The sequence below is a fragment of the Ahaetulla prasina genome, chromosome 4 (assembly GCF_028640845.1).
Source record: "Ahaetulla prasina isolate Xishuangbanna chromosome 4, ASM2864084v1, whole genome shotgun sequence".
Classification (NCBI taxonomy): domain Eukaryota; kingdom Metazoa; phylum Chordata; class Lepidosauria; order Squamata; family Colubridae; genus Ahaetulla; species Ahaetulla prasina.
In genome coordinates this window covers 89,398,582-89,425,598 of record NC_080542.1, presented here as the reverse complement: position 1 = coordinate 89,425,598, position 27,017 = coordinate 89,398,582, and the positions used below count along the sequence as shown (strand labels likewise).

Sequence of the window (27,017 nt, the reverse complement as noted above, 5' to 3'; positions counted from 1 at the left end):
TGACGCTTCACCAGGTAACAGCTGTTCCATCAGTCTATAGTAGAGTTTGCTAGATAGAAGTAAGGATGCTAAATCCCATTAGCTGTTCTGGAATAACAGCTACATCAAGTTTCTCTTCCTGAACCAAATTTACCTGGTTATTATTTAAGAATCACACAATATAAATAAGTAAAGAAGTCAATGCATACAGTAAATAGTATATATCATTTTATCACTCATTTCATTATAAAACCAAAAAGGAATTGGAAGGTGGATGAAGATTTCATTGCTTGGGATTGTGTGTTTTATTTTACTCAAACAAATAGACATATAACGCTCTGTATAAGACTCTGGCAGTGATACACATATTAGCGAGGCAAATACAGATCAGTGAAAAACAAATCTGATGATCATTTTTCACAGCTGTGAAACAAACTACACATGGTGTAATTGGCAAAACCTGTATGTCACAGCAGGGAAAGATGGTTGTTGCAGTGTACAGTGTAACATTGGCACATCCTCTCATCATTTGTCTTCTGTCTTTTGTTTTGTTCTGGCCTCTCACTATGACCTTCTTGTCAGAAACACAACTCTGAACAGTTGTGCTCTTGCAGCTGTCTTTTCACATGGTTTTACAAGAACTTTACACAATTGAATCCAATAAACATGGTAATAAAGCTTTCTTTCTAGTTGTTCATTAAATAAATCCCATTTTTAAACTTAGAAACAGCATATAAGGAGGGCACCAAGATTGTGAGTCTGATTATTGAAATTATTGAAATAATCATGAAGCTTTTTCTCTTATATCTTTTTCAAGATGTGCAGGAGAAAAAATGTTTTTTTTAGCTTCTTAGCAAACAACATTGTTAAGCCAAAAAATAATTATCTATTGTTAAGAGGAATTTCTTTAGTATTTCCTCAAAATGTAATGCTTCCACTTTTGATTTTAGCATAAACTTAGGAATCTCTCTCAAATACAAAGTCCAAATTAAATTAAAGATAAGATAAACTGAAGCATTTTTCCTAGATCTTCTTTGTGTTACCATTTTTACAAATACTTTTACAGCTGTTCCATTGTAATAGATAGCAAGAGACAAAACTGCAATCCCTACTTTTGGTGCCCCAATTTAAGAATAGCTAGAGATTTAGCTTTTTAGATTTTTTTCAAATGTATTTTATCCTTTTTCTACAAAAATGAAAGTTTAAAAATATTAACTTACAAAAATACAACTGACAACTAGTTACATTTAATACATTTATTTGCAACCATAGTTTTTAGCAAAATTCATATAAAATTACAACAATCTTTATCAGTTTAATTCGTATAACCCCTACAATTAATAGTACTGTCAAAATTGGCATTCATTGTCTTTTTTATGGCCATTTCAGACAACACAGCTTGGTGGTTTTTGTTTTTTTTAATGTACATGTTTATATACGTCAGCCTGAAATAGATTTTTTCTCCTATGCCAGACTGATTAAGCTGGGTTAACAAAAGCATAATTAATCTACTATGGCATAATAAAGGTATAATAAATCTACTATGGGTTCCTGATATAATTTGCAGTGGATCAGATCTTTCACCTGTGAATTAACACAAATACATAAGTGGTGTATAATTGGTAATCCTTTATACCTTCCAATGAACAGGCTGATGGCATTGTCAAAAACAAAACTGTTTTGTGAAAGCTTGTTTCAGGGAAATGGGATGTGAGAGATGTAAATAAATATTCCTTTTCCATCTTTAAGAAATCTGTATTAATTAGCCAACTGAAGCTTGTGTAAGTGCTCTTTATACTCTCTAAAATATTTAATTATATAATAATAATCATCTTTAAATAATGTCTCAATAATGTATGGTAATTTATGTAATTCAACAGTTGTTGATCAGGTAAAAATTGTGAGAATAGTTTGAACATGAATTTGCTTATTCAGTACTGTTGAATTTTTCGTGGAGGCATTGTCTTGCCATGAGAGCTTGTCCTCTATGATGTGAAATTGTTTTTGTTACCCTTATGCAAATCAATGGATGGCCCCCATCTAATTTCAATGCCACTGCTGGTGTACATCAGGGTAAACCAATACTTATGTCACAAATTTTTCCTGGACCATCTCTAATTCCTCTGGTTCACTTAATCCTCAAATTGGAGCTCCCTATGTCTACTAGGGGATCTCATATCTGGCACGTTATTCTTGCTGTTATATATTTTCCATAACATTTAATGAATTGGACACTCAAATGTATGAATGACCTCGCTTATTCTATCTTCTTAAAATCTAGGATTATTTGCTAAAAGGCTAAAGGCCCCTTAAGCCTTTTGGCAAACAATATGATGGCTTTAAATAATCTATTTGTAAGTTTTCTTTTTATAATAAATGCCACATTATTAATGGTTCTCATTCCAATTAATGACCAACAACTAGTTAATCCCCATGACTGCTTGATAAACACAGGTGGGCATAGGAACATATTTTCTTTTCATCTGCAAGTGGAAAGAAATAGCATTGTTTATAGTGTAAATTACACTAACACATTATGTCTTGTTTCAGATATTAAAAAGATTACAAAATAAATGAATTAAGAACTATAGACTTTTTGTTAGGTGTAATTTAAACTTAAATCTTCACCCATGAAGAAATGGGGTAGTGGGGGTGTACAACTTGAGGCTGCACAGAATTTCCAGGTTTGCACCCCTCAAGCCAGCACTTAATTTCTACCCTTTTGTTCTGCTTCATGCCCTAAGCTATTTCTTTCCCTGCTTTATTTAAATTAATTAAGATCCTCACCATTTAATCCCATTTTCTCTCGACTGAAAGACATCATGGGTCTCTCCAACCTTCAAAACTGAGTTTCTGCTTCTTCCAATTCAAATGGAGTTTGATCAGGAGTTAGAGATTCTAATATTTAGTACTTGGACAAAGACAAGATAAATCATATCTTCTTTTCAATTAGTCTATGTAAATGTCTCTGCTCACTTAACAAGGTAGGACTTTGTAAACAATTGTTTTTCCTTTACTAGGGAGTCCTTTTCAGAATCTATTGGAGGTGTGATGTGGTTTACAATTGACAATGACAGTGCTAATTTTCTATCAAAGATACAAGCAAAAGTTACATTGTTAAGAAAATAGAACAGCAAAAATTGGAAGTGCGGTGAAAATCTAGGCTGCACTGGCCCCTAGAGGTTGACAAGAAATGTTGCTAGTTTTTGCTCATGAAAGACTTGCTGCAAGTCTTTGGGTAGGAAAACAAAACAACCTTTATTCTAACTGAAGCATCTGTTTCTATTTCAAATTTCAAATTTGCACAGGTCTACGTTAATGTATACTGTCTTTTCCTGTGGCTTCATTTAGCTTGGAATTGCCTAATTAATGACATTGCAACTCTTCAGTTCTGATGGAACTATTTTCTTGCTCTGTGTCAAGATAACAGAGTAAATGCAGCTTTACAGTATGCAACACATATCATCCATCTATTATCCCCATCCATCTTATTTTATTGAATGAATTTGTTATTTGTTATCAAATTACAAATCCCAAAAAGTTGAGAAAACATAATATAGCTACTCGAACTTATACTGTTAACAAAACAACGGGTTTGTCCAGACACTTAAAACTACAATGAAATAGGCTTGGTCATGGGTTGCTTTTTTCTTATTAAGCTATCACCCTCAACCTTTCCCCTTTAGTCATTTCCTTTAAAGAAAGTGAAAGCGTAGATAGTTTTCTGTGGGCAAAATATTATTCATAGCATACATTCTTCAGTAGAAGTAGAAAAAAAAGACTTCATCATGAAAAAAATGATAACTTTTTAATTGCAAGATAGTGATGCTGAGCTACAGTTTTTATTTTATGCCCAGGCATTTAGGAGAAGGCAACATGAATAAGATTTCATTGAATGACCACTAATTTTAAGCAGGTTAACCAATATCTTTCTTTCTTTTGCAATACATTTGACAGGTTTGCAATCTCTAAATCATCATCATCAACATCATCATCATCACACTAAAGGATTCCTCTTAAAAAGAATTCTTTTTTAAAAAAGGAATCTGTAGCCCTCCAAATGTTGCAGAACTACAATTCCTAAAACATAAAGATGCCAACAAAATGATGAAAACCTGCCTCCCTTCCTTAACGTTATGAACTTGAAATGTAATGTATTTTGGATTCTAGTTAATCAAGGATGTATCTAGTTACAGTGAGGTAACTAATCTCTGTATTGTAAGCCATCTTGTTAAAACATAGAGAATTCAGATATATAAAGAGCACCTTCTTGTGCATAAATATTCAAAAGGTTTTATTGCACTTTGTAACTTTAATGCACTTATTTGTTGAAGGACAATTCCAGCAATCCTCCACCAGCCTGGACAATAGTTGAGAGTTGTTCATTCATTCTTGTGATAGAGGTGCTTTTCTTTTTCCATGTCTTTGTACTTGGATCAATACATGTATTACAAATAAAATGTAAAGTCAATCAGAACAAAACAAACGTTAAGTCAAATTTGAAAACTGAGGTCTTTGAAGTGCAGCAATACCGCTATTCATTGTCAAATAGCCTGATAGAAAGGGAAACCTGAAAAGAAAAAACTCTCCGGTCAATAATCTTATTATGCTATTTCTTTTGGTGCCTTCTCAATGATATTTTCAAATCCAACGAATTTCAGGCTAATGACTATTTCCCATAACTTTTCTAACAAAAAGGCTACACTCAAATCTGTTTTATAGCTTTAGAATTTTTCCCCCTGAGAAAAAAACTACCTTTTTTTACTTTATTTGCAGGGTGCTTGGCATTTACTTTTGAATTTCTTTTAAATGAATTTGCTTGTTGTTGAAAGATGCTTCTTTTCTCTCACACACCTTTCCATAATCCTGAAATAACCCTGGATGTCCACATTTTCCAATCTGAAAGAAGCTCAATGGAGTTTTCTCATGAACTTAACTAACGGCATGGAAAGGCAGGGAGGCTGCAGACCAATAAAGATATTATTGGACAATGAAAGAGAGGATATTTACTCTTTGGCCATCTTACAATGAAGTAAATCTAAGAACATTACATTCCAAATATGAGACTTCTGTCAAAATCTAATTTTCCTTTGAAAGAAATTTCAAAAGAAAAGTTTCTTTCAATTTAAGAGTGAGAACTGATAGGGAAGAAGAAATTTTTGGCGTGGAAATATTTGCATCTTTTGAAAGAATACAAAATTAATCATAATTACTATGAAAATGTCTAATCACAACTATTCTACATTCTTTACAAAGGATTTCTACATTAAAACATCAAATAAGATTACCAAATAAGACATCAGAATGGAAATTACAGATCAGTATCCTCCCCTTTGTCCCTCCTGGCTCTGCTGAAGGGATTATGGGAAGGGAAGAATGGAAGTCACAGGAAAATAGTTCTGTAAGAACTGCTACACAGAGAAATCTACATCACATAATAGAGAAGTTCAAACGGAAGTTGTTTGAACTTGCATTACAGGTTTTGCACATGTATACAGGTAATACTTAGGATACAATCAGACACTTAGCAGTCATTCAAAGTTATGACAGCTATATAAAGCTACATAAAAAGGCCCCAGCTTCTGCTGCTGCTGCTATATGTTGTGCAGATTGTACTCTACCCGGCAGAACATTTTGAGCTGAACTTTTTCTTCAGCTTCTCAATGCAAGCAAGATGCAAAAAAGATTTTCTTTGCTTATATCCTTCCTTTTCTCTGCTCTTCAGCTTGGCAGTTATTCATCATGGTAAGTAACTGATTTTGACACTCTTTTTCTAGGCATGCAGTAAATTTAGTAAATAAAATGGTTAAAAAAGATCAAGATTGGAGGGCAGAAGGGGAGAGTTTAGTTCCAGCACTAATTAGGGAAACAAGTCTGTTTCTTCCCCCCTCCCCCCTCTCTTTTTGATGTTTTCTTTATTGAAGAAATGTGGGTTTTTGAAGGAAGAAGAGGTTAAGCAAAGAAAATGTTTTGGAGAGCTCCTCCTGAGTTTTCACAAAGCCTAGCAAGAGCCTGGTGATATTTGCAATCTTACGATGGCCAACTGTTTGGGGCAGAGGGCCAGCCCACAAGCATGGCTTAATTGGCCAAGCACTGAGGCTTGTTTGAAAGCCTCTCTAGCAATGGAATGTAACACTCAGCCCTAATCTAGTTGAACTCTTTCCCTCTGCTGAGAGGTTTTTGGGTAAACAGAGCTTTCTGCTGCTTGTCTGCCTCCTTTATGGACCTAGCTCAGGCTCCTTTACAGTCATAGGTTGAGGACTACCTGTAACTAGCGTGAAAATGTAGTTTGGCAGAGAATTGGATCTTCTGAGCCAGCATTGCCCAAGGACATCTAAATTTCTTTCTTGGATGAATCATTAATCAAAACAAAGAGACACAGTACCACTATAAATGGCTTCTCAATAACTGCCAAATAAATCCTATTTCTGAAAAAGGGCTTCTGATGAGTCTTATTAAGCATTAGTGAAGAAGCAACATGAGCAGTATTAGCTCCCTTTGATGACTCCTCCCTCCCCCGATGGGAGAAAGCAAAAGGAAGTGGGAAAGTAAATTAAGTTCTGCCTCAATAACAGGAAGCAAGAGAAGAGAAAAATCAAAGAAGACTAAGCTAGCAAAGAACAGGCCAACCCAAGCAGAGAATAAAATGTAGTTCAAATCCAAGTAGACAAGCAGACAGACAGACATCTTGTTCAGTAGGGTAACTGAATCAAAGGTTTTCTTCTCCCTCTGCATTCCTTTTCCTTGGTCATGAATCTTTCAGATTGCCTACCAATTATCCTTATGTACCTATTGAATTGCTGTCTGCATATGAAATTGCTTTGGAAGCTTTTTGGCTAAAGAGCATAGTTCGATATTCTAATAAACAATGTACAATAAAGCAACATTAAAAGAATCCAAGAGCCAGAACTAAAAAGCTGTGTGAATGCAATCACTACACTGACACAGAATATATATATAAATTTCAGAAAAGGAGATACATATACTTTTTCATGTTTCTGTAACAGCAGAGAGAAGGGATGTGTTATTATCATATTAAGTTTCTCAGGACCTACAGATATTTTATTTACTTGTTAAATTTATTTGCTGACTATCTCATCATGAGGCTACTCTAGGCAGCTTACAACAGTAAAAACAGAAATGAACAGAAGTGTAAACATAACAGTAGCAAAATAATGAAACAATAAATTAAACAAATGAAAATGCAATACTATGAAAAGGTAGACGGGAGTGAAGCAGGAAATACAGAGCAAGTAGGGCATGCTATCAATCCAGCAGCCACCTGCAATGTGGAATTTCCCCATTGGGTTCCCAGGCCAAAGAAGGGTGGGGGCAGATCTCACCCTGGGGGTTAGGATGTTCCATGTTCCTATACTAATCATTTCTCACAATTAGCTAGTTTACTTACAATACATTACTTCTGTATAAGAATTGTAATGCAACATTAAAGGGCAGTGGGATAAGAAAAATACTTTTAATTGATATCTAACTAAAAAACTTTGAGATATTGAGAAAACTCAAAATCAGTATAGGGAAAGGTCATTGGATTCTCTCATGCTTGGTATTAATAAAAATTCATCTTAGCTCACATTTGCTACACAGAGAATTGAAATTTTTTTCTTCTGCTCCTTTTATTTAGTCTTTTCTTCAATAAATGCAGTGCCCAAATATAAAACCTCTATGTATTTAACACTGCTCAATTTGAAGGATCTGGCTTTCAATAAGAATTAGATTACAGAAAGCTGGAACTTGTACTTAGTCAGAATTTCCTTCTGCAAACTCTTAAATCTTTCCTTCAAAAACCTCCTTTCCTTCCCACTTTGTAAAAATCCTCGGCTCATTTACTGATCAGCTCAGGCTGTTATGCAATACCGATTGGCATCAATGATGGATAAAATATCACAACTCAGGAAATTTTTCAGTATTGATTGAACATATTTTGCAACAGAATTTTCAAATACTGTATTGGCAGTCTTTGACTTAGGACTGGTTGTTTAGTGACCAAAGTTATGACAAACCCTCCAAAAGCTACTTATGACCTGGTTCTTAAGTTCTGGCAGCAAGCCCCCCCCCCCCCCCCCAAATCATATAACCGCACAAAAAATGTAAATCACACAACTGTGCTTTACATTTTTGCAAAAGCATTTACTTTCAGTTTTGGACAAAAACACCCCATAGTAAACAATGGGTTTGGTTAACATTCATGGTGATTAGCATAAGAACTGCAACAAAAAAGGCTGTAAAATTGGGTGAGTCACTTGGGTGACCTGCTTTAGAACTGTCATGACTTAATGACCATAATGGGCATAATATTTGTAAGTCAAAGACTACCTGTATGTCACTTTTTTCCATTCTTAAAATGAATGTAAATATATATTTATTGAGAAATTAAAATGAAGCAAACAAAAATGCTTCCAGTTTTTGATGCATCCATCCCGATTATCAAACCTCTCTTTTTCATCCTTATCTTTGCACTCTTGATTCTATTTTTGGTCATGTATATGTGAAGCCACTAAATTTAGGCTGCAAAAATCCAGATGCTCCCTTAGCAATGATCTAATAGATATCTGGTTTTTCATAGACCAGATTTGATAGTACTATATAACTGAATGTTGAGAATATATAGCAGATAAGCAGCAAGCTCGATAAGAGCTTATTCCATAATGGCTTTATTCAAATGATACACTTGCCCTGACTGCATAGGTAGCCTAATTAAAAAGCATACAGAACATAAACTGGATTGGATTCACAGATACCAGTCAATAAAGTTAATTTGTAGTTCTATGTCCTTAAAAAAACAGCTAGCAGGTAAACTTATGTCACTTCGTAGCCTGAGTACAATTACACATTACTTTTTCTTCTAGTACCTTCTTGCTAGTGTTAAATGGAACCTATGTCTTTAAATTCAAAACTTTATTTCAGAAGTTTAAATTTACTGTATTATATTTGCAAAGTTTCAGACAGATGTGAATGTGTTAATAATACAATGGATTATCTAGAAAGCTCAACTCTACTTTGATTATTTTGAATTGTTAAATAATAAATGATCGAAGGGTAAGAAGAACTGGTTAACTTCTTTAAATGTTTGAAATGTGTGTGTACACAAACATACACAATTTGATAGTGACATGATTCACAAATCATGCTGAACTGCAATACTCTTAAATTTGGTTTAGCCAAGTTACTGTTTATAAACATGGTTATACAAACCATAGCTTACTGCAACATGTGAACCAACGTGAACAGTAGTTTATGTTTTTTATAAAAGCAGGTAACATAGATGATTCCTATTTTAATAGTGTTCCCTACATGAAAACTTGCTTAACATAATCTGAGACTTTATTCTTAGCTGAATGTGGGAGTTGCATTTAATAATGGAAGGTCTATATACATTGTGATCAAGGTCTACATACTTAGAAGTAAGTCTTATTACATTAAGTAGGACTTATTTCCTGTATACATCTGTAGATTTATAATGCTAAGTTGTTTTAGAGACCAGACATGGAATATAGATAGTGTTGAAGACAGGAGCAGAAAGCAGTGTGGTACGTTTTATTTTGATATTTTCAGCCCTTCATTCTCTTTCAGCCCAATTAACCTCACAGGGTGATTGTTATGGAGAAAACAGGAGACAGGAGTATTACAAATATTCACTGATTTGAATTATATATAAAAAGATGAGAATAATGATAATAATCTTTAAATCTTCAGCAGACACAAATTCCAGAAGAAAATACTGCCTCAAAAAAACCTTTCTTTGGAAATAGTCTTGGCAGAGACAATGACATCAATCATTAGAAATTATAAAAATATTCCTTTATTAAAGACATTTAAAATATGATCTCTTTGTTTTGTAAAAATTAAACTGCACTTAAGAATATTATTTTTCTTCTTGAAAAATCTTAAGATATACAGTTATGCTTATTTTAGTTAGGAACCCAGCTGTGGGTTACATTTGGATATAGAGGTGAATTCATGATAAAATTTTGATCAAAAATTTTTGTCCTTTTTTTAATATGGAAAACTGCTTTTAATTGTTGGTAAGTTAATTTACCCAGAAAGCTAGAAATATAACTTTAAAAATAGTTTTGTAAATGTTGAGATCAAATCTCCAAGAGCTTTGAACAAACTGGGATTATGAACATAACACTGACATGGGGTATCACTTATACAAACTGAAATATAGAAATCAAACCCAAGTCTTACAAAACATGAAAAAGTTGGAGCTGCCTAAGCCAAAGATTTATGCTGCCCTCCAGAAGAGGGAAGCCCCTTTTATATCTTACAAGGTGAAAGGAGCCAACCAAGAAGCAGTGGACAACCACCATTTAAACACTGAAGGATGGCTCATTCAATTAGCTAGGTAAGAGTGAGTAAATTCGGGAAAGATAGAGACAAGTAGAAGAGCTGCTTCTAAATGCAACGCAAGGAAGTGATGCAGTATATGGAACATTGCCAATTACACTATTATTCATTAAAGTTTTCATTGGTTATACACCACATGGGGTTCCACATCAGTTCAGTAGAGGACTCCCAGACCTGCAGTTAATTTATAGACTCTTTCCTCTTTAGGAAATGGCTGGATCTGGGATGGATAATCCAGCAACCTTTAGGGGCCAATAGATACATCTGGAATTTGGAAAACACACTGTGAATCTCCCATAAAATCACAATGTTTGGTCACAAAACACCCATTTATCAAAAGGCAAGTTGATGACATTGCTCTAATATAAAGATTCCCAGGAAGTCTGCTGTCTGCTCCTGACATTAAATACTGAAAAGTTCTATACTAAGATTTCTTCGGCCCTAATATTTACTAAAAGGCAAATCAGTAATAGTTTCCTTGTGCAAAGCAATCACAAAGGATAGTTTTCACTCACCACCACTTCTTGTATTAATATAGAAGATAAGGAGTAAGTCTGTATTTTTAACTTACTTGTGTTTTTTGTTAAAGCAAGATTTGTGTGTGTATTTGATAACAAAAGTATGTAAAACAGATTGATAATGTCAATTCTGCTTTACCCCTTGTCTTTAAATTTAAAAATTCAGAAAATTCTTATTTTAACAAAAGCCTGCACAATATTTAAGTATTATTTGTGAAGAATTAATCTATAGGGATCTTTCTGCAATAATTGTCATTGATTATCTATTGAATATTCTGGCCAAAATAAGTAAATATGATTAGACATTGGATATAACACCTGTTCCCTACCTACACTAATACTCGTCTCCATCCATGTGTTAGTCCCAACTATAATCAGTGCAGCCTTCATTAGTATATGCACTGCATTAGTGTTATTGCAACTTTCAGTATTTTCCAGCCAGAGTCCATGATAATCGGACAATTATTGGAATTGCAACCAGCACACTGGAAGGTGTAACTGATGTAAATGTTGTACCTGGACTGTTACTAATTATGAGTATGACATTTTAACAAAGGTTGCAAATAATTTAGAAGCCAATCACGAGGAAACATGGCCCGAGTTATAATACTATATCAGTGTTAAACCAAAATATAGGAAGGAAAGGAAGAAGTTTGCAAAAGATGGATAAAGGTGTATATGGCTTCTCCCAAGGCTTTTAGGAACTGGTAACATGGGCAACTTTGTTGATGGTGGTGAGCCAAGCCCTGCAGAATTTAAGAAGAGCCTATTAGGAAGGTATCTGGGAAACCACTTTCATTTTTCAGCCATCATGATCACTGTAGGCTGAACGAGATGGGGGGGAAAAGATGACCTGGAGGACACACACAGTTTTGGAACTGAAGATTGTGTCTCAATTAAAGATTTTAATAAAAATAAATACCTGTTTAAATATTTCCAACTAAAGTTAGGGAGACTTGGGAATGCATTATTTGATGGCATGCTATCCATTTGAAACATGACCCTTAATCTGTAATATTTCTTTAAAAACAAAAGTGAGAGAGACACACAGTGAGAGAGGGGGAACCAAAAGTGCTGATTGCATTTATTCTCTGCATGGATGGTCCTCAGTAAGGGCCTGCAAGTATTTAACACACCAACCAGTTCAACATTCAAATCACATTCAGATCAGTGAAATGTTAATCCTTCTTCTATATAAACAAAAATGATAATAATATCAACAACAAAAAAAGACAAGTCTGTGTGAGAAAAAGAAATAAGTTAACAATGGCAGAATGCTACCAAGACAACATCATAAATCTTAACTGAACCAGGAGTTAATTCACATCACATCTTAGCAAAGCTCATCACAGACTTTCAAAAATAATATTGCTGCTTTATTATTAAACTTTGGGTTTGGGTGTCAGGTTTTCCAGTATGATGTGCTAATTAAAAATGCCAATGCAGAAGCATAAGACCCCACCTGGTAAGATAATATATATATATATTAATTCCTCTGAACATTACTGCTGACTGACACCCATCTGCTGGGGATCAGCTTCGGCCTCATCTTCTTCCACATCTGCATGATATTCTTCAAATGCATCATCTACATCTGGAAGCCCCAATAGCTATTTGTAAAGAAGGAAGAAATCAACTGTAAGTTTACAATGAAATAAAGACATGAGAAATATAATTATATTCCAGAACAAACCTGAAAAAAATATCTAAAATGAAAAGGTATGTCAAGTAAGTGGCACTGGTGTAATACTTTTCATATATAAGAAACAAAACTAGATTCTATTTAAAGGCATTTCCAGACAAATTCTCTCTCTGAATCTAGCTTTCAATACAATGAAAATGAAAAGTATTTTGACCAGTTTTTGATGTCTTTTGAATAGAAAGATGAAAGACAACATAGCATTGACTAAGTCACAAGTGGCAGAAAAGCATCAGACAAAACCATGAACTTGCTCGCAAATTTTTAATATCGATTAGTGAATCAAGGCTTCTAAAAATCTAACTCTGTATCATCCATTTCAGAAAAAGCTAGCTGGGAAAGAAAGCAAAGGTGACATAATGACAGATGTTTGCAAGAAAACAAATAATTTGATAAGTGACTAGTTAGAGCACAATTTTATCACCGTGCTTCATCTCACTCAATGTCAGAATTTCACCTTTTACAAAGTATTTTAAAATATTTCTTATTCAGAAGCTGCAGCCAGTTCTAGTTCTCAGACATTCAGACATTCTAAGTAAAATACTTAAGGCTGCAAACTTAAGTCTTATTTGTTCTTAATTTGTACATTCAAGGACATTTTAAAAATCTTCATATGAAAAAATGCAACAGACTTATAAACCTATTGCTGCTCAATTATTGATAAATCTGAAGGGGCTTAGGTATTAAGAGAAATACGAGCATTTCCAAATGAAAGATGTGTAATTGGCTTTCAGATTATTCAAATTATAAACATTGGAATTTGCTTGTAATGTAAGAAAAAAGGTGGAATATATGTTTAATAGTATACTTATAAAAAAATAAGCCCAGCACTGTAACCTTTTTGATTCTATATTTTTAAATTAAAATTCAACTGAAGAGACTGAAGAGATGCACAAATGCTTTTCAATGACAGCATCAGAAAACCTCCAGATGGAAATATCCCTTACAATAAACATCCCTGAAAAACCATTGAAATTATCAAATTAAAACTATATTCGTCTAATACTCTAATTCTATATAAGACTGCTACATATATTTTGAGCTGAGGAACAAAAAGTTAATCTATTGTTCTGCTGATAGGTTCAAATGTATCCTACTTGAATTTTTAAGTTTTCCATGAAAATCCACAGAAAATGTGTGTGTTTAAGTATTAAAATTGAAAACCGCAGAAAGTATATATTAGTAATGTACCTAAAATGTATCTGAATTCATTCATGTACAAAAAGAAGCCATGACTAAAAAATGAACAATACAAATTAGCGTTGTTCATTTTTCAATCTTGGCTTCTTTTGTATGAACGATAGCAGATTATGCATCCCAATATTTCTTATTCTTTTTGAATGAAACTGATGCTTTTATTTACATAAAAAAACACTTTCAAGTTAAATATGCTTATAAATAATTATGTCTATATTGACAAGTCTTTGAAGTATTGCTTAAGTCCTACATTCAATAATTTACAGGATTCTGAATCATAAAATTGTATCTAAAAGTTATACATTCAGGACCAAAGTTTATTTTCCTGCATTTGTCTATCTCACACCAATCTACTAACACAGAAAGAATCATCTGAGGAATTATAAGAATGCTTACCTTCTATGTTATTTGTATCTGAAGAGGGTTTTATTAGTTTTGGAATAAATAAGCCACAAACAGATAGCATATTGTTTTATTATCTATTTTGAGTGTTTTTAGAAGTGTGGAAAAGATCAGGCACTTGAAGTAAACTTTTTTAACAGGATACACATTTTTTCCAGTTTATGAGGAAAAAAGTGCTTGATCATCTATTCCTTCTTGTGAAAGTCAATACATCTACGTTATGAAATTCCATAAAAAGTAGTAGAAAAGAGTTCCACCATAGAAATCAATATAGACATTCTCCCTATAGTTCTTCAGACCCAACATTTAAATATCAAGCCTCACATAATTTCTCATATGGCTGGGGATCCGTCTCTGTCCCAGAGAAAGTCTGTAAAATGGAAGATCGGAGATGGAGAAAATAAATGAGGCTGATGAAAATAAACATTTCTTTGTGTTTTGCCAGACAGCTTATGAGACATTAGAAGAAACATATATTCACCTAGTGTATTGGATCCAAACCATTGGAAAAGAAAATGTGCACTTACAGGTCTAAATGATTTGAAGACTTTTTCCAGAATTTCATGTAGTGTCTTTTTACCACAAGAAGAAATGTAGTCCTGAGCCAGCTGCAGAAAAGGTAAGCAGTCCTCACTTTCACTCCAAACATGCTGAAAGACAAGGTAAGGGTAACCAACCAGAAATGAAAAATGCCAACATACAAATATTACTGGAAACTCTGAAAGAGAAAGATGATATTCTGATGTTCCCTGAACTATAGGTCCCAGCAACTCTAGTCAGCATGGCCAATTGTAAGGGATGCTGGAAGCTGTTGTTCAGCAATATCTGGAAGACAATAGGTTCTAATCTGATCTACAGAGATTATCAAGAAAGAAGAACTTAATACCCGGCACTCTGAATCCCCACCCAGTAATGGAATTCAAAATTTTTTACTACTGGTTCTGTGGACATGGTGTGACTTGGTGGGCATTGTTTGGTGGACGAGGCAGGGGAAGGATAGTGCAAAATCCCCATTCCCTCCTCACTCTGGGGCCAGCCAGAGGTGGTATTTGTTGGTTCTCCAAACTACTCATAATTTCCACTACTGGTTCTCCAGAACCCGTCAAAACCTGCTGAATTTCACCTGTCCCCACCCCCAAATCCAACCTTCTCTAGTTTACTATTACTGTATTATAGTTATATTTAAGTCCTACCTTTTCCATGAATAACATCTGCCATATAGACACAGGAAATACCAAAAAGATATATCTGTACACGTCCGCTATTATGTGACAAGAAAATTTATACTTTTCACCTATGCAACATGCAAGCTCCTTGCCCATAACATAGCAGATGGACAGAAAATGAGCAGGTTCAATGCACAACAATGGCATTGTCAAGCAACTATCAAGGATGCTCAGCCAAACTCCAGAGCTTCTTGAACCTGCTGATGCTTCTTCTGTTCTTAGCAGCTGAATGCCTGTCTTGGGTGAACAAGCTGTAACAGTTTGATATTTTTCCTTGCCTTTCCGTTTAGTCTCCATTAAGCAAAAAGTGCAAATCAACTTAACGGGAATAGTTAATTAGATTACACTTGCAGGTAGAGCAAGGTAGAGGGAGAAAAAAGGGTCCATAAACCCTCTTATGCCAGCGACCTGCTAAGAGATTTTGTCTATTCACAACAAACTGATTTTGGGCCAATATTAGTTACAAAGCACCAATTTAGAAGATTATTTACTAATTTAGAAGATTATTTACTAAGCACCAGAAGATTATTTACTATTCCACTTATCATAACACTCTAATTGCCATTCACTTTTGTCATTTTTTTAGCAATAACTCACACTTCAAACATTGGACTATAATTGCCATATTATTATTTTTTTAGGAAAGCTCCACAATCATAGTTTGAACTTGCAATTGTTCAACTTCTCATTTTTAAAAAAATCTAAAATGCCAGGCATGGCAGTAAATTTAATGGGCACCAATGAAGGCAGATCTTAAAGACACAGATTTTTAAAATCTTAGTCCAAGTTAAAAAAACGAACCTCTTTGATCAAATTGTGGATTAAGTATTTTCAAAAAGATCATCCTTTCCTAAACTAGGAACTTCAAATATGTTGGATGATTGGATATGTTGGCTAGGAATTTTTGCACATTATGTTTCTAAACACTAAGAAAATATAAGAAATTTTTCTTTTTCTTTAAGAAAATCGTTTTCAGATCTTGTATCAATCCATTCTATGTATACATCAAATAACAGCTCAGATTTTAAGATGCTCTAGTATGAGAAATCTTGTTTATCACTGTTAAATGATCATCCAAAGAAATAAATCTGACAGAAGATGATCAAACCAAGCTTTAGCAGACTATAGGAACCACTGAATCCTAGAGCTAGAGAGCAAGTACCAATAGTGCCTCTCAGTATATCTGCATTCCAGATATTCAGCCGGTTCTATCTGGATCGCGCGATCCGGTAGGGTCGACTGCACAAAGCCCCACCCATCCATGTGGATGTCATGATGTCCTTTTTTTGCAACAATTTTCAGCCTCTGCGCATGCGCAGAAGGCTTTGTACATGCACGGATAATGGTGCATGCAAGCAAAGTGAGTGCATACGCAGCACGCGCACATTTGCAAACCAGTAGGGAAGGTAAGTGAATTTCACCCCTGCTGCATTCTCTATCAATCTAATAAAAGTTCAGACACTCTATATCACTTAATGCCTGGAACATCAAAGGAGGACTTATTAACATGCATCTTGAGGGAGGCCAAGCTTTCTCAACACCTGGCACCGCTTCAAAAAAACAAGATTTGTTTTTTTGCAATTTCAACATTCAAGAGATCTTCCAGATGACAGCAAATGGAGCATTTTGGTTGGATTGGTCAGTAGTCTAGCTTGGCAAAAAGTCTGTATGCAATAAACATTATATCCCAACTGATAATGATTTGTATAAAAATAGAGCAGAAGGAACGATAAAAATTGCAAGGTTATTCTATTACATCCTGTTTCATTGTTTTGCTGTGATAGAACCTCTACGATATTATGCATTTGTCATCCAGTTCACGATGGAACTTAAATATTTTAAGCAGACTTTCTTTTTATTCTGGGCATATTGGTAGATAAAATTTTACTGTTTTCATTATGTTTATAAAGTGTCTAGAACCATTAGGAGTGAGTAGAATAAAATCTGTTCAATAAAATAATCACTGATTGCTCATCTACATCAAGAAAAACAGCAGAACTAAGTATGTTCAAATAAAATAAAGGCATGATTGCTTTTTGTTGTTGTTTAATATTTCATTGCCCTTTCCTTTCTCTGTTTATTTTCCCCAGTCTATTGAATTTTAGATTGTAAGATCCTCAGACAGGGATTATCTTTTTATGCTTCATAAAGCCCATCGACGGATGAATGAATAAAAATTCACATTGGAAAAGATTCCGTTAATAGTTGTGTAGGAAGCTGAAAAGGAAAAATAGTAATTAATCTACACTTGAAAGAAGAAGAAAAACAATAACACGTAGAATTTTAAAGGGTTAAGAGTAAATCTTCTGGATTCCCAGATATAAACAAGAACATAAATTATACTACCATGCCATCAGAGATTGGATTCCAAAAAATTTTTACCGGTTCTGCGGGCATGGCTTGGTGGTCATGTGACTGAGTGGACATGGCCAACTCAACGTCACTCATAGCAAGGTGGGGCGGTGCAGAGGGCCGATGCTGCAGAGACAGGGTGATTTCTAGGTACCATTCTGAGCCCCTTCACTCTCACCCTCTTGGGCTGACAAAATAAAAGCCCATCTAAAGAGTGTGACTGCCTGCCGAGGTTGCCTGGCGCATGCTGGCAAAAGGAGGCGGGGGGGGGGGAAAGGGCCAATGGAAACGCTACGTTTTCCGCCTCCATTCGGCTATCTCTGCCATGCTGGACTGCGATGAGGAGTTTGGGGGGGGGAGAAAACAAGCCCACTCGGTCCATATTGTATGTACTCACCAGCACAACAAAGAATCTCTCTTCCAGCTCGCCGATCCAGCATGGCGCAGCCGAATGGAAGCAGAAAATGGGGTGTTTCCATTAGCTATTTTTTGGTCATTTTGGGGCCTTTTTCAAACCCGGAAAATGGCCAAAAATGGCTGAAGCTGCTGCCTCTTTGCCAGTGCAAGCACCCCCCACCCGCCACTCTTTCCCAGATATAACTGAGCTGGCAGCAGCTGCTTAAGGCTGCTTGTGCCAGCAAAGAGTGGCGGCTGGAGGCTTCTTGCACCAAAAAAAGGAGGAGGTGGATGCAGGCATCTCGCGACAAGAGGGGATGACTTGCGGGCTGGCGGGAAGCCGAATGGCAATAGCTCAGCCCTGGCTTGCCTTCCCTCTGCTACCAGCTGTAAGAGGAAGGTAAGGTCATGGGGTGAAGAAAGAGGCAGTCGTGGGGAAGGAAGCAGGGAGATTGAAGGGCCTCTGAAGAAGAGGAAATGGGGCGACGCATGTGTAGGGAAAACGGGTGGCATGCAGGAAGTGGCCCTGGGAAGGCCAGAGCCGGAGACTAATGTGTCCCCGGACCCAAGGTGAAGGGAGAGCAGGCAGCATGCAGGCAGAAGGATGGCGATTGGCAAAAGCCAGGCCCAAAAGACGGCTGAGCCTCGCCATGTTCACCCTGAGGCAGCCGTTCAGCTGAGCGCCTTACTTTCACAGGCAGCTACAGTGAGCAGAACGGGCGAGGTGCGGATATCAGCTGGGTGACATGGCCGGTGTTGTAGGCCGTGATGAAGGCAGGCAAGCTGGCAGTGCCACGTGGGGCAGTGGGAGACAGCTAGCTAGGTGGCTTAGACCGCGACTCACAGGCTTACCCAGGCCAACTAGGAACACTCAGTTGGGCCAGGGCACCGCATGGAAAGGCAGGCAAGCTGGATGGCCTGCAGAGACCATGTGGTCAATGCAAGTGAAGAAACAAACAGAAGCAACAGCTATGCTAGGGAGGCGAAATGAGAAGTGACTAGGTGGGGCAAACGGGCGGGCAGAGCAAGCAGGCTGGGGTGAGCGGCAAGCAGAGCCAGCCAGTGGTGGGATTTGTCAGTTCTCCGAACTGCTCAAAATTTTCACTACTGGTGAAACTGGTGCAAAACGGCTGAATACCACCTCTGCATGCCATCTAAATTGCATATTTGAACATTTATTTAAAGGTTCACAAACTAAACTGAATGAAACTAAAGCATGAATTCCTTCCTTCCCCTCCTACAGAAGGGTAATGCGAGTGGAAATCTTAGTCTGATATAGGACAAGTTCCATATTTTCCTAAATCAAAAGCTATGCTTTGCAGTGGTTAATAATCAGAATCTCATCCTTAACTTAAGCCGCAGTTGAATATTTGTTCCTTAATAAACCAGGAACTCAGCACTCAAGTTCTGGAACAGAAAAAAGAAAGAGAAGCATCATGGATTACGAAGAGATGGAGGAAAACCTGTAAGCTAACAGTGAATGAGAAAGGAAGAGAGAGGGATAAGGAGGTGATACTACAAATGATTTGGCAAGGAATTCAAAAATTACGAACAGAAGTGGGGAATATTGAACAGAGAACAGAGAATATTGAGCAAAGAACAGAAAAAACAGATGAGAATCTACAAGAAATGATGAAAAAATATGAGGAAAGACTTCAAAAAATTGAAGAAAAAGAAGAACAAAGAGATAAAAAATTTAGAGATATTGACAGACTAGATGAAGTTGAAAGAGATAAGAGTGGAATACTGGGATGAGAGGTGGATAGATCAGAATTTTACCTTAGATTTCAAAATATAGAACAGTGGTAGTCAACCTGGGCCCTACCGCCCACTAGTGGGCATTCCAGCTTTCATGGTGGGCAGTAGGGGTTTTGTCCAATACTGAAGCACTTTCCTTTTTAAAAAAATTTAATTGACTTTTTAAAAAAATTTCATGGCATTATTTAAAAACATTTTCATTAGATTTTCATAAAACTCCCTGTGACAATTTAAATTTCTGAAAATATACTATTTGTATTGCCCATGCATAAATTTAGTTCACATTATGTAAGTGAAACTAAATGGCATTATAGTGCGACCGCAAACAAGAGCCTCGTTCCACAATAGCTCGCACATCTCCCCACACACCACCCAGCTGTTAACAGACAAGCAGAGCTGGTAGCCGGCGCTTCCCCCAACCCAATCCACGATGCGCGAGAGGCATGCCCAGACGATGATACACTTTATAAATCACCATTACTGTGGAACCATTACTACTAACAGATACAAAAGTGGGCAGTAGGTATAAAAAGGTTGACTACCGCTGTTATAAATGTACAAGGGTTAACATATTTGCAGATGCTGCAAGAATGAAAAATTTAATGGTATATTCTTGAAATAGCACTATGTTAAATATGTGTAGAACTAGTCACAGAATTAGGTGAATGTTAATTTATTTATTTATTTATTTATTTTTTACATTTATATCCCGCCCTTCTCCGAAGACTCAGGGTGGCTTACAGTGTATAAGGCAATAGTCTCATTCTATTTGTATATTTACAAAGTCAACTTATTGCCCCCCCCCCAACAATCTGGGTCCTCATTTTACCTACCTTATAAAGGATGGAAGGCTGAGTCAACCTTGGGCCGGGCTTGAACCTGCAGTAATTACAGGCTACTGTGTTCTAATAACAGGCTCCTTACAGCCTGAGCTATTCCGGCCCTTAATAAAGCCTTGGAGAGATAAAATCAATGTATACAACCCCTCCTCTGTGATTCAGCACCAAGACAAAAAGTATTTAAATAATTCTCCTTAAATGAAGGTAAAAAGGTCATTGTGCTCTTGCCCAGAGTGTTTTCTGGTTATCCTATCTAATTCTACAGCCCTGAGATTTCCTCAAGGCTTCCTATCAAAATACTGATAGCAGTTAAGGTCAACCCAACATGAATTTTTCAAGAACAGCCAAAAACAGTTAGGTGCTTAATATTAAGAGTATTATTGAAGTAATAGTACACACCCTGTAAAATATATAAGGTTGCTAGCTAACAAAGAGAAAAAAAGGGGAAGAATTGTTTTTGCTTCCACCATAGCAGCTAAAAAAGAATAAGCAAGGTTCATTTTCCCCCCAGTTAAAAACAAAACTGTATACTTAACTAAACAGAGCAGTTTCATGCCAAACTCCTTTGAAGAAGGTACTACTGCACTCAACCAAACCTTCCCAAAACAAATAAAAAATCCTATACATAATTTTGGATCCACTGAGGCCTCTAACAAGTTCTACCCCTCCTAACCCAAAGATTGACTCACTGCTTCTCCCAGATTCTGATATTTTTATTTAAGAATTAGGCTACCCCAAAGAAGCATAACACCCTCAGCTTTTGTAGAATTCAGATAGAGTGATTTCCATTAACTATTCCGTATTTCCAAATGGAAGCTCACTAAGCAGCACTCACTAGATAAATCATGTTATGACACTCACTATATTAAATTCTATATATGCTCTGCACCATTACCTTTCAAAAGCCCCAAATCATTGAGAATATTGTCACAGTATTTTTCAATGTAACACACAATTCCACATATTAATAAATCTCTTTTTAGAATTTAAGAAGTTTAACACTATGTTAAATTAATTTGCAAGGCCATAAATTGCACTAAAGGTCAACAAGTCAGAGCCAGGTCAAATTATTTAATTATTATTTTCCCCTACCTGTTACATAATTCTTAAAATAATGTTGAGTATTTAACTATTAGGTTTTCCTTTTTACATTTTTTATTGATCTGCATTTGTTTCAATAGAACTTTAATTTCCTTTAATCTTAGGGCCAGACTTGGCCTTTTTATTGCCATGTCAATGGTTGCACTTCAAAAAGCAAGCAATGGTATGCAACAAAATTTAAATTTGATTTATCTAGAGTTAAAATTAGAAATATTTTAAAAAGGCAATAGCTCACATCATCTTTTTTTACAATAAAGACTAAAATTCCTGAACAATCTTTGGAGACTTTTTAGCAATTATATCCAATAAGTGGGGAGAATAGTGATTTTTAAAAAAAACACCTTTGTCAGTACTTTGGGGTTCCAATTTGATGAAATGTGAGTTGTTGGAAAGAGATTTTAATTCATTTCTGGATCCACTAGTGAATCGGAAGAATTTTTTTTTTCTTTTTAAAGACCTCCACAGGGACACATCTTTCTCCTTCTGTCCATCTAGGAATTGGTGCCTGAAGTCCTAAGCCTGGTACAAGTCCTTGGCGGCTGGCGCCCCATCCGCTCTTCCGGGTCAAGCAGGAGATCCTATACCAGTGGTTCTCAACCTTTATAGTACTGCGACCCCTTTAATACAATTCCCCATGATGTGGCGACCCCAACCGTAAAATTTTGAATTTATCGCACCTGAAGCCGTATTGGCTAGCGATCTGAACTGCTTGCGATTGCCTTTAGGATGGAGGCATTAAAGCAGAGACTCCTCCCCTATTAAGTTTATCGCGCCTGAAGCCAGGTTAGGCTAGTGATTGGGACTGATTGCAGCTGGCTTGAGAGGGAGACATCAGAGCAAAGATTTCTCTCTTTTTTAATTCATCGCGCCTGAAGCCGAATTCGGCTAGCAATTTGAAGAGCCTGCAGCTGGCTTGTGGAGTCAACCATTGGAGCCTGATTCTTCGACTCACAAGTATACTTTCCATATTTCCGATGGTCTTAGGCGACCCCTGGCAAATCGTCATTCGACCCCCAACAGGGTCGCAACCCACAGGTTGAGAACCGCTATCCTATACCATTTCAGGATCTACTGATATAGGATCTATTTCAGACAAGTGACTATCAGTCTCTTTTTAAAAACGTCCAGTGATGAAGCAACTGCAATATCTGAAGGAAAGCTGGTTAATTGTCTTCACTGAAAAGAAGATTCTTGTGAATTCGAGATTGCTTCTCTCCTTGATTATTTTACATGCATTGTTTCTTGTCCTGCCCTCTGGTGCTCAGGAAAATAAATTGACACCCCCCCTTTGTGATGGCCTCTCAAGTACTGGAATACTTGATGACTACTTCAGCTTCAACCTTAAGCTGGGCAACAATAGATACAAACTCAAAGTAAACCGCTCCAAACTCAATTGCAGAAAATACAACTTCAGCAGCAGAGTGGTCAACGCCTGGAATGCTCTACCTGACTGTTGTTACATCCTCTAACCCTCACAGCTTCAACCATAAACTGTCTACCATGGACCCCACCCCATTCCTAAGAGGTTCGTAAAGGGGGCGTGCATAAGCGCACCAGCATGCCTACCATCCCTGTCCTACTGTCCCTATTTATTTGTACTCATTCCTTGTTCAGGTTCATGTTTATACTTATACCTGTTATCTAGTACATGATCGACAAACTAAATAAATAAATACATAAATACATAAATAAATAAAAAACATAAAGTGAATTTGTGAGATTGCATCTAAAACAGACGGCCTAAATTGATTTATACCAAGAACTTGCAACCCTCTTGATATTATAACACACTTCAAAACTGACTGTTCTTCTATCATTCAAGGTAGTAGGAAAAAATTAAGTATAAAAAAGACACACAGTGGATTCCTATTACATTTATTTTTGCAGCAATCTCTAGGTGTTCAGTTTTCAAAGTCTATATGACTATGGAAATTGCCAATCGTCCAGGTCCTGGTTATCCCAAAGGTGCTTTTTCAAAAAGGCAACTGGACTTTTCTAGGTTTTTTCCTAGAAAACATTTAGCTTCTCATCCAAAAAGCTTTGAAAAAGCACCTTTGGGACTTTTCTATTTTCCAATTCAGACCCTTAATGGTTTTTATTATAAAGATTATACTTAGCCTCTGAACTGGAACATGCAGATGAAATTAAAGGCAGACTAATAACCAGAATAGCAACCCTTTTCTTTTTACCCCTCCCTAAAGAATAGTTCTGGGAGATCAAAGCTTGCACGCTATTTTGTGATCCTGAGTTAGCTGGAATATGGGTTTTATATTTTAACTTTCTAATTTGACTGGAGAATTTGAGTTAATGAGTAGATTAGCAGTTATGGATAAAATAACCTTTTCCCCTTATGGTTAACCAAACTAGATTTGCTTTTTATCTCTATTATTATTAAGAGAAAAGGTGAGACACTTGCTACTTTGGCAAACTAAGACATGCTGTTGGCAGAAAGTAGCTATCTCCTGCCTGTGTCATGTTCTACAGAGAGGCAGATCTGCTTAAGAAAGGTATGTCCCATCCTAAAACCATTTGCTTGTTTAAATTACTAAAGGCAGCAAATCAAAGGCATTCTCCCACAGTGGTTCTTCAGAAAAAGTCTTGGAAGGTGGAGAGGGTATATACATTATTTGTTTCTCTCCCACTCCACCAAGTCACCAACTGATGTGTTTGTGTGTGGGGGTGGGGGGAACATCTACCATCCTCTTCTTAATGCAGTCTGGAGCTGGAACAGGACGTCAGTTTTAATAGATGACTAGACTGTGGGGTTTAGCTTTCTGGCAAAATGTCTCTGGTCTTGCTCAAATATTTTGGGCAGCTATATTCAACGTGACCTAACCACCATTAAACCCCATTCAAAAGTAATATGAAAACTGGCATGGAGAGAATTGTGCCATGGAGAGCATAGGAAAATGAGTTTTTTCTTTTTTTGGTCTACTATACAATCTCACTATAATCACTGATCAGCTGCTTTTCAGGCTGATCCAGTTCTCTGCCCCAAGGATCAGTTTAAGACCTACCAGTACTGATCAAACAGGGTGAGCTGAATTTGAAAAGCCCAGATTTGCTCCCTATCAAAAGCAGACAGTTGAAAACAGTACCAGAATTTGAAGTGGGGTATTTGAATTCATGTAGAAGTCATTGACCAATTAGTAAATGAGTCAGTTTACATCCATCACAAAACCTGTTTGGGGAGAAAACTCTTATTTTGTTATTTAATAGCTTAAAATTACCAGAGTTATGTGCTAGGCATCAGATGAAAATAGAAAAGGGAGGTTGCTATAGATAACTACAAAAGGTGAAATCCATGTATTGAGTAACACTGGGAAACTCTTGGCTCTTCAGATAATATTCAGTATTCTTGATAACTAATCATACTGTCTACTGATGCTTCTATGACATACTAAACCAATAATAGCTAACCAAACAGTTTGGCCCAGCCCGTTGTACAAAACCAAGACCACATAGTTGAAAGTGTTATGGAAACAGGGTAACAAAATACCTGGTCTTGATTAACAAAATAAAGCAGTGTTTCTCAATCTTGACTTGACAATATGTGGACTTCAATTCCCAGAATTCCTCATTCAGTCATGCTGAGGAACTCTGGGAGTGGAAGTCCACATATTTTCAAACTGCCAAGGTTTAGAAAACCAGAATAAACTTTGGGTTCCTTAGCCAAACTGTGGTGAACTCAATCAGTATCTGAAATCCTTGTTCTCAAGATAACCTAGATGTGATTCTACTTCCAAAGCTCAAATTACATACAGTTACATACTCTCCATAACCCCAGAGGTCTTCTGGTACTCTGAAAGTTCCAGAGCGCAAGCACAGCCCTGAGGGGAGACAAATGCTAACCAGAATTTAGGATATCTTCTGAGAGAAGCAACAGTCCTTAGCAAACAAGCAAAGGTATTTCACATGCTGAAGAGATGAGAGAGTGGGAGAAATCACAGTAACTGGTTATTGTTAAGCTGCCACAATAGGCCATGATGTATACCACACCGAAACACACATTTCACCATTTAACCTTCTAGGACCAAACGCAGGTGACATTTTCACTATGTTCTGGGGATGGGAGGGTGGGGGGGTGGGAGAGAGTAGAATAATGCCTTGCTAGACTTCCCGAAAACGATCCAGAATAAACAGGATGGCGGTCCTTCTTGTAAGGCTCTTCCATCTTCCTTCCACCCGGTATGGGTGTGGGGGAAGGAAGGGAAAAACGTTTCTTTTCCGCCATCTCCGCAAAGGAGCGGGGAAAGGAGGAATGAAACTTGGACTAAATCAAAAACCGCGAACAGCCTCCCCATTCCAGCCTTTTGCCTCGGCCAAAAAACGACGGTTCCCGCTCGCTCGCTCACCCATTCACTCGCCCACCTCCTCTTCCTCCACTTACAAAATTGTCTTCGCATCCGTTCTCCGGGCACAAGACATAAAAAGAAATGCCCGGGTCTGCGTAGAAATCCATCCTCCTCTCGGTCTCCTCCGTGGCAATAAGCTCGAAGGGGGTGTTGGAGCACCATTTATCCGCAACGTCAGCCAGCTGCTGGAAATCCATCCTCTTCTGTACTGGCTGCTGCCTTCAGCCTCTCCTTCCTCGGTGTGTGACTGTATCCGATTCTGCTCCGCTCGCCCGCTAGGAAACCGGGCAGTCGGCCCTTCTGTAGGCAGGGAAAAGGAAGGGTTACGGGGTGGGGGGGCGCTTCAGGCCAGGGGCCTCCTTTGCACCCTGGGTGATTGTTGCTGCTTACTGGTTTAAGATTACTTGATAACTTCCATATATTGTTTACATACGGAGTGTAGAGGGCTGCTTGGCTCTGTCGCTCACTGCCTTTTCCCCGCCTCCTGCCGCCGCCTTTTCCTCTTCAGCGGCCGCCTAATATAGGCTCAGGGCAGCTGCGCTAACTTTTGTGTGTGGGGGTCAATTAACGGGTGTGGGTAAAAGCTGGATTTTGCCGGATCCTACTTGGATTTTAAAGGATCCACCCGTTTCTTCTGAAACCCGAGTCTTTATGTTATGCTCGCGAGCTGCACCCATCTCTTCACCTGCTTGAAGGCCCCTCCTATCAATTCGTAAGATAGTAATTTTGGAAATATTCTGCCAGCCCGCATATAGAAAACTGAGTTTTAAATATTTGCCAATATTTGCATGACAACTCTTTCTCTACGTCGATTTTTGCTCCAAAACAAA

General features: G+C 37.1%; 1 protein-coding gene across 4 annotated transcripts; it reads right to left on the bottom strand.

The window, feature by feature from the left end:
- Positions 1–332: 332 nt before the first annotated feature.
- Positions 333–26,690, bottom strand: MTURN (maturin, neural progenitor differentiation regulator homolog). Of its 4 annotated transcripts, none has more exons than XM_058182807.1 (5): positions 26,621–26,690; positions 26,223–26,487; positions 14,688–14,810; positions 12,325–12,472; positions 333–4,549 (listed from the first exon to the last, which is right to left on the bottom strand). In XM_058182807.1, exons 2-4 carry the CDS (start codon positions 26,382–26,384, stop codon positions 12,365–12,367), a joined length of 393 nt encoding a protein of 130 aa, XP_058038790.1. In that variant the 5' UTR covers positions 26,385–26,487; positions 26,621–26,690; the 3' UTR covers positions 333–4,549; positions 12,325–12,364. The 4 variants fall into 4 exon arrangements, with proteins under 4 accessions (XP_058038790.1, XP_058038791.1, XP_058038788.1 ...); XM_058182808.1 differs by having other exon boundaries at positions 26,578–26,678; XM_058182805.1 differs by having other exon boundaries at positions 26,223–26,660.
- Positions 26,691–27,017: the final 327 nt, after the last annotated feature.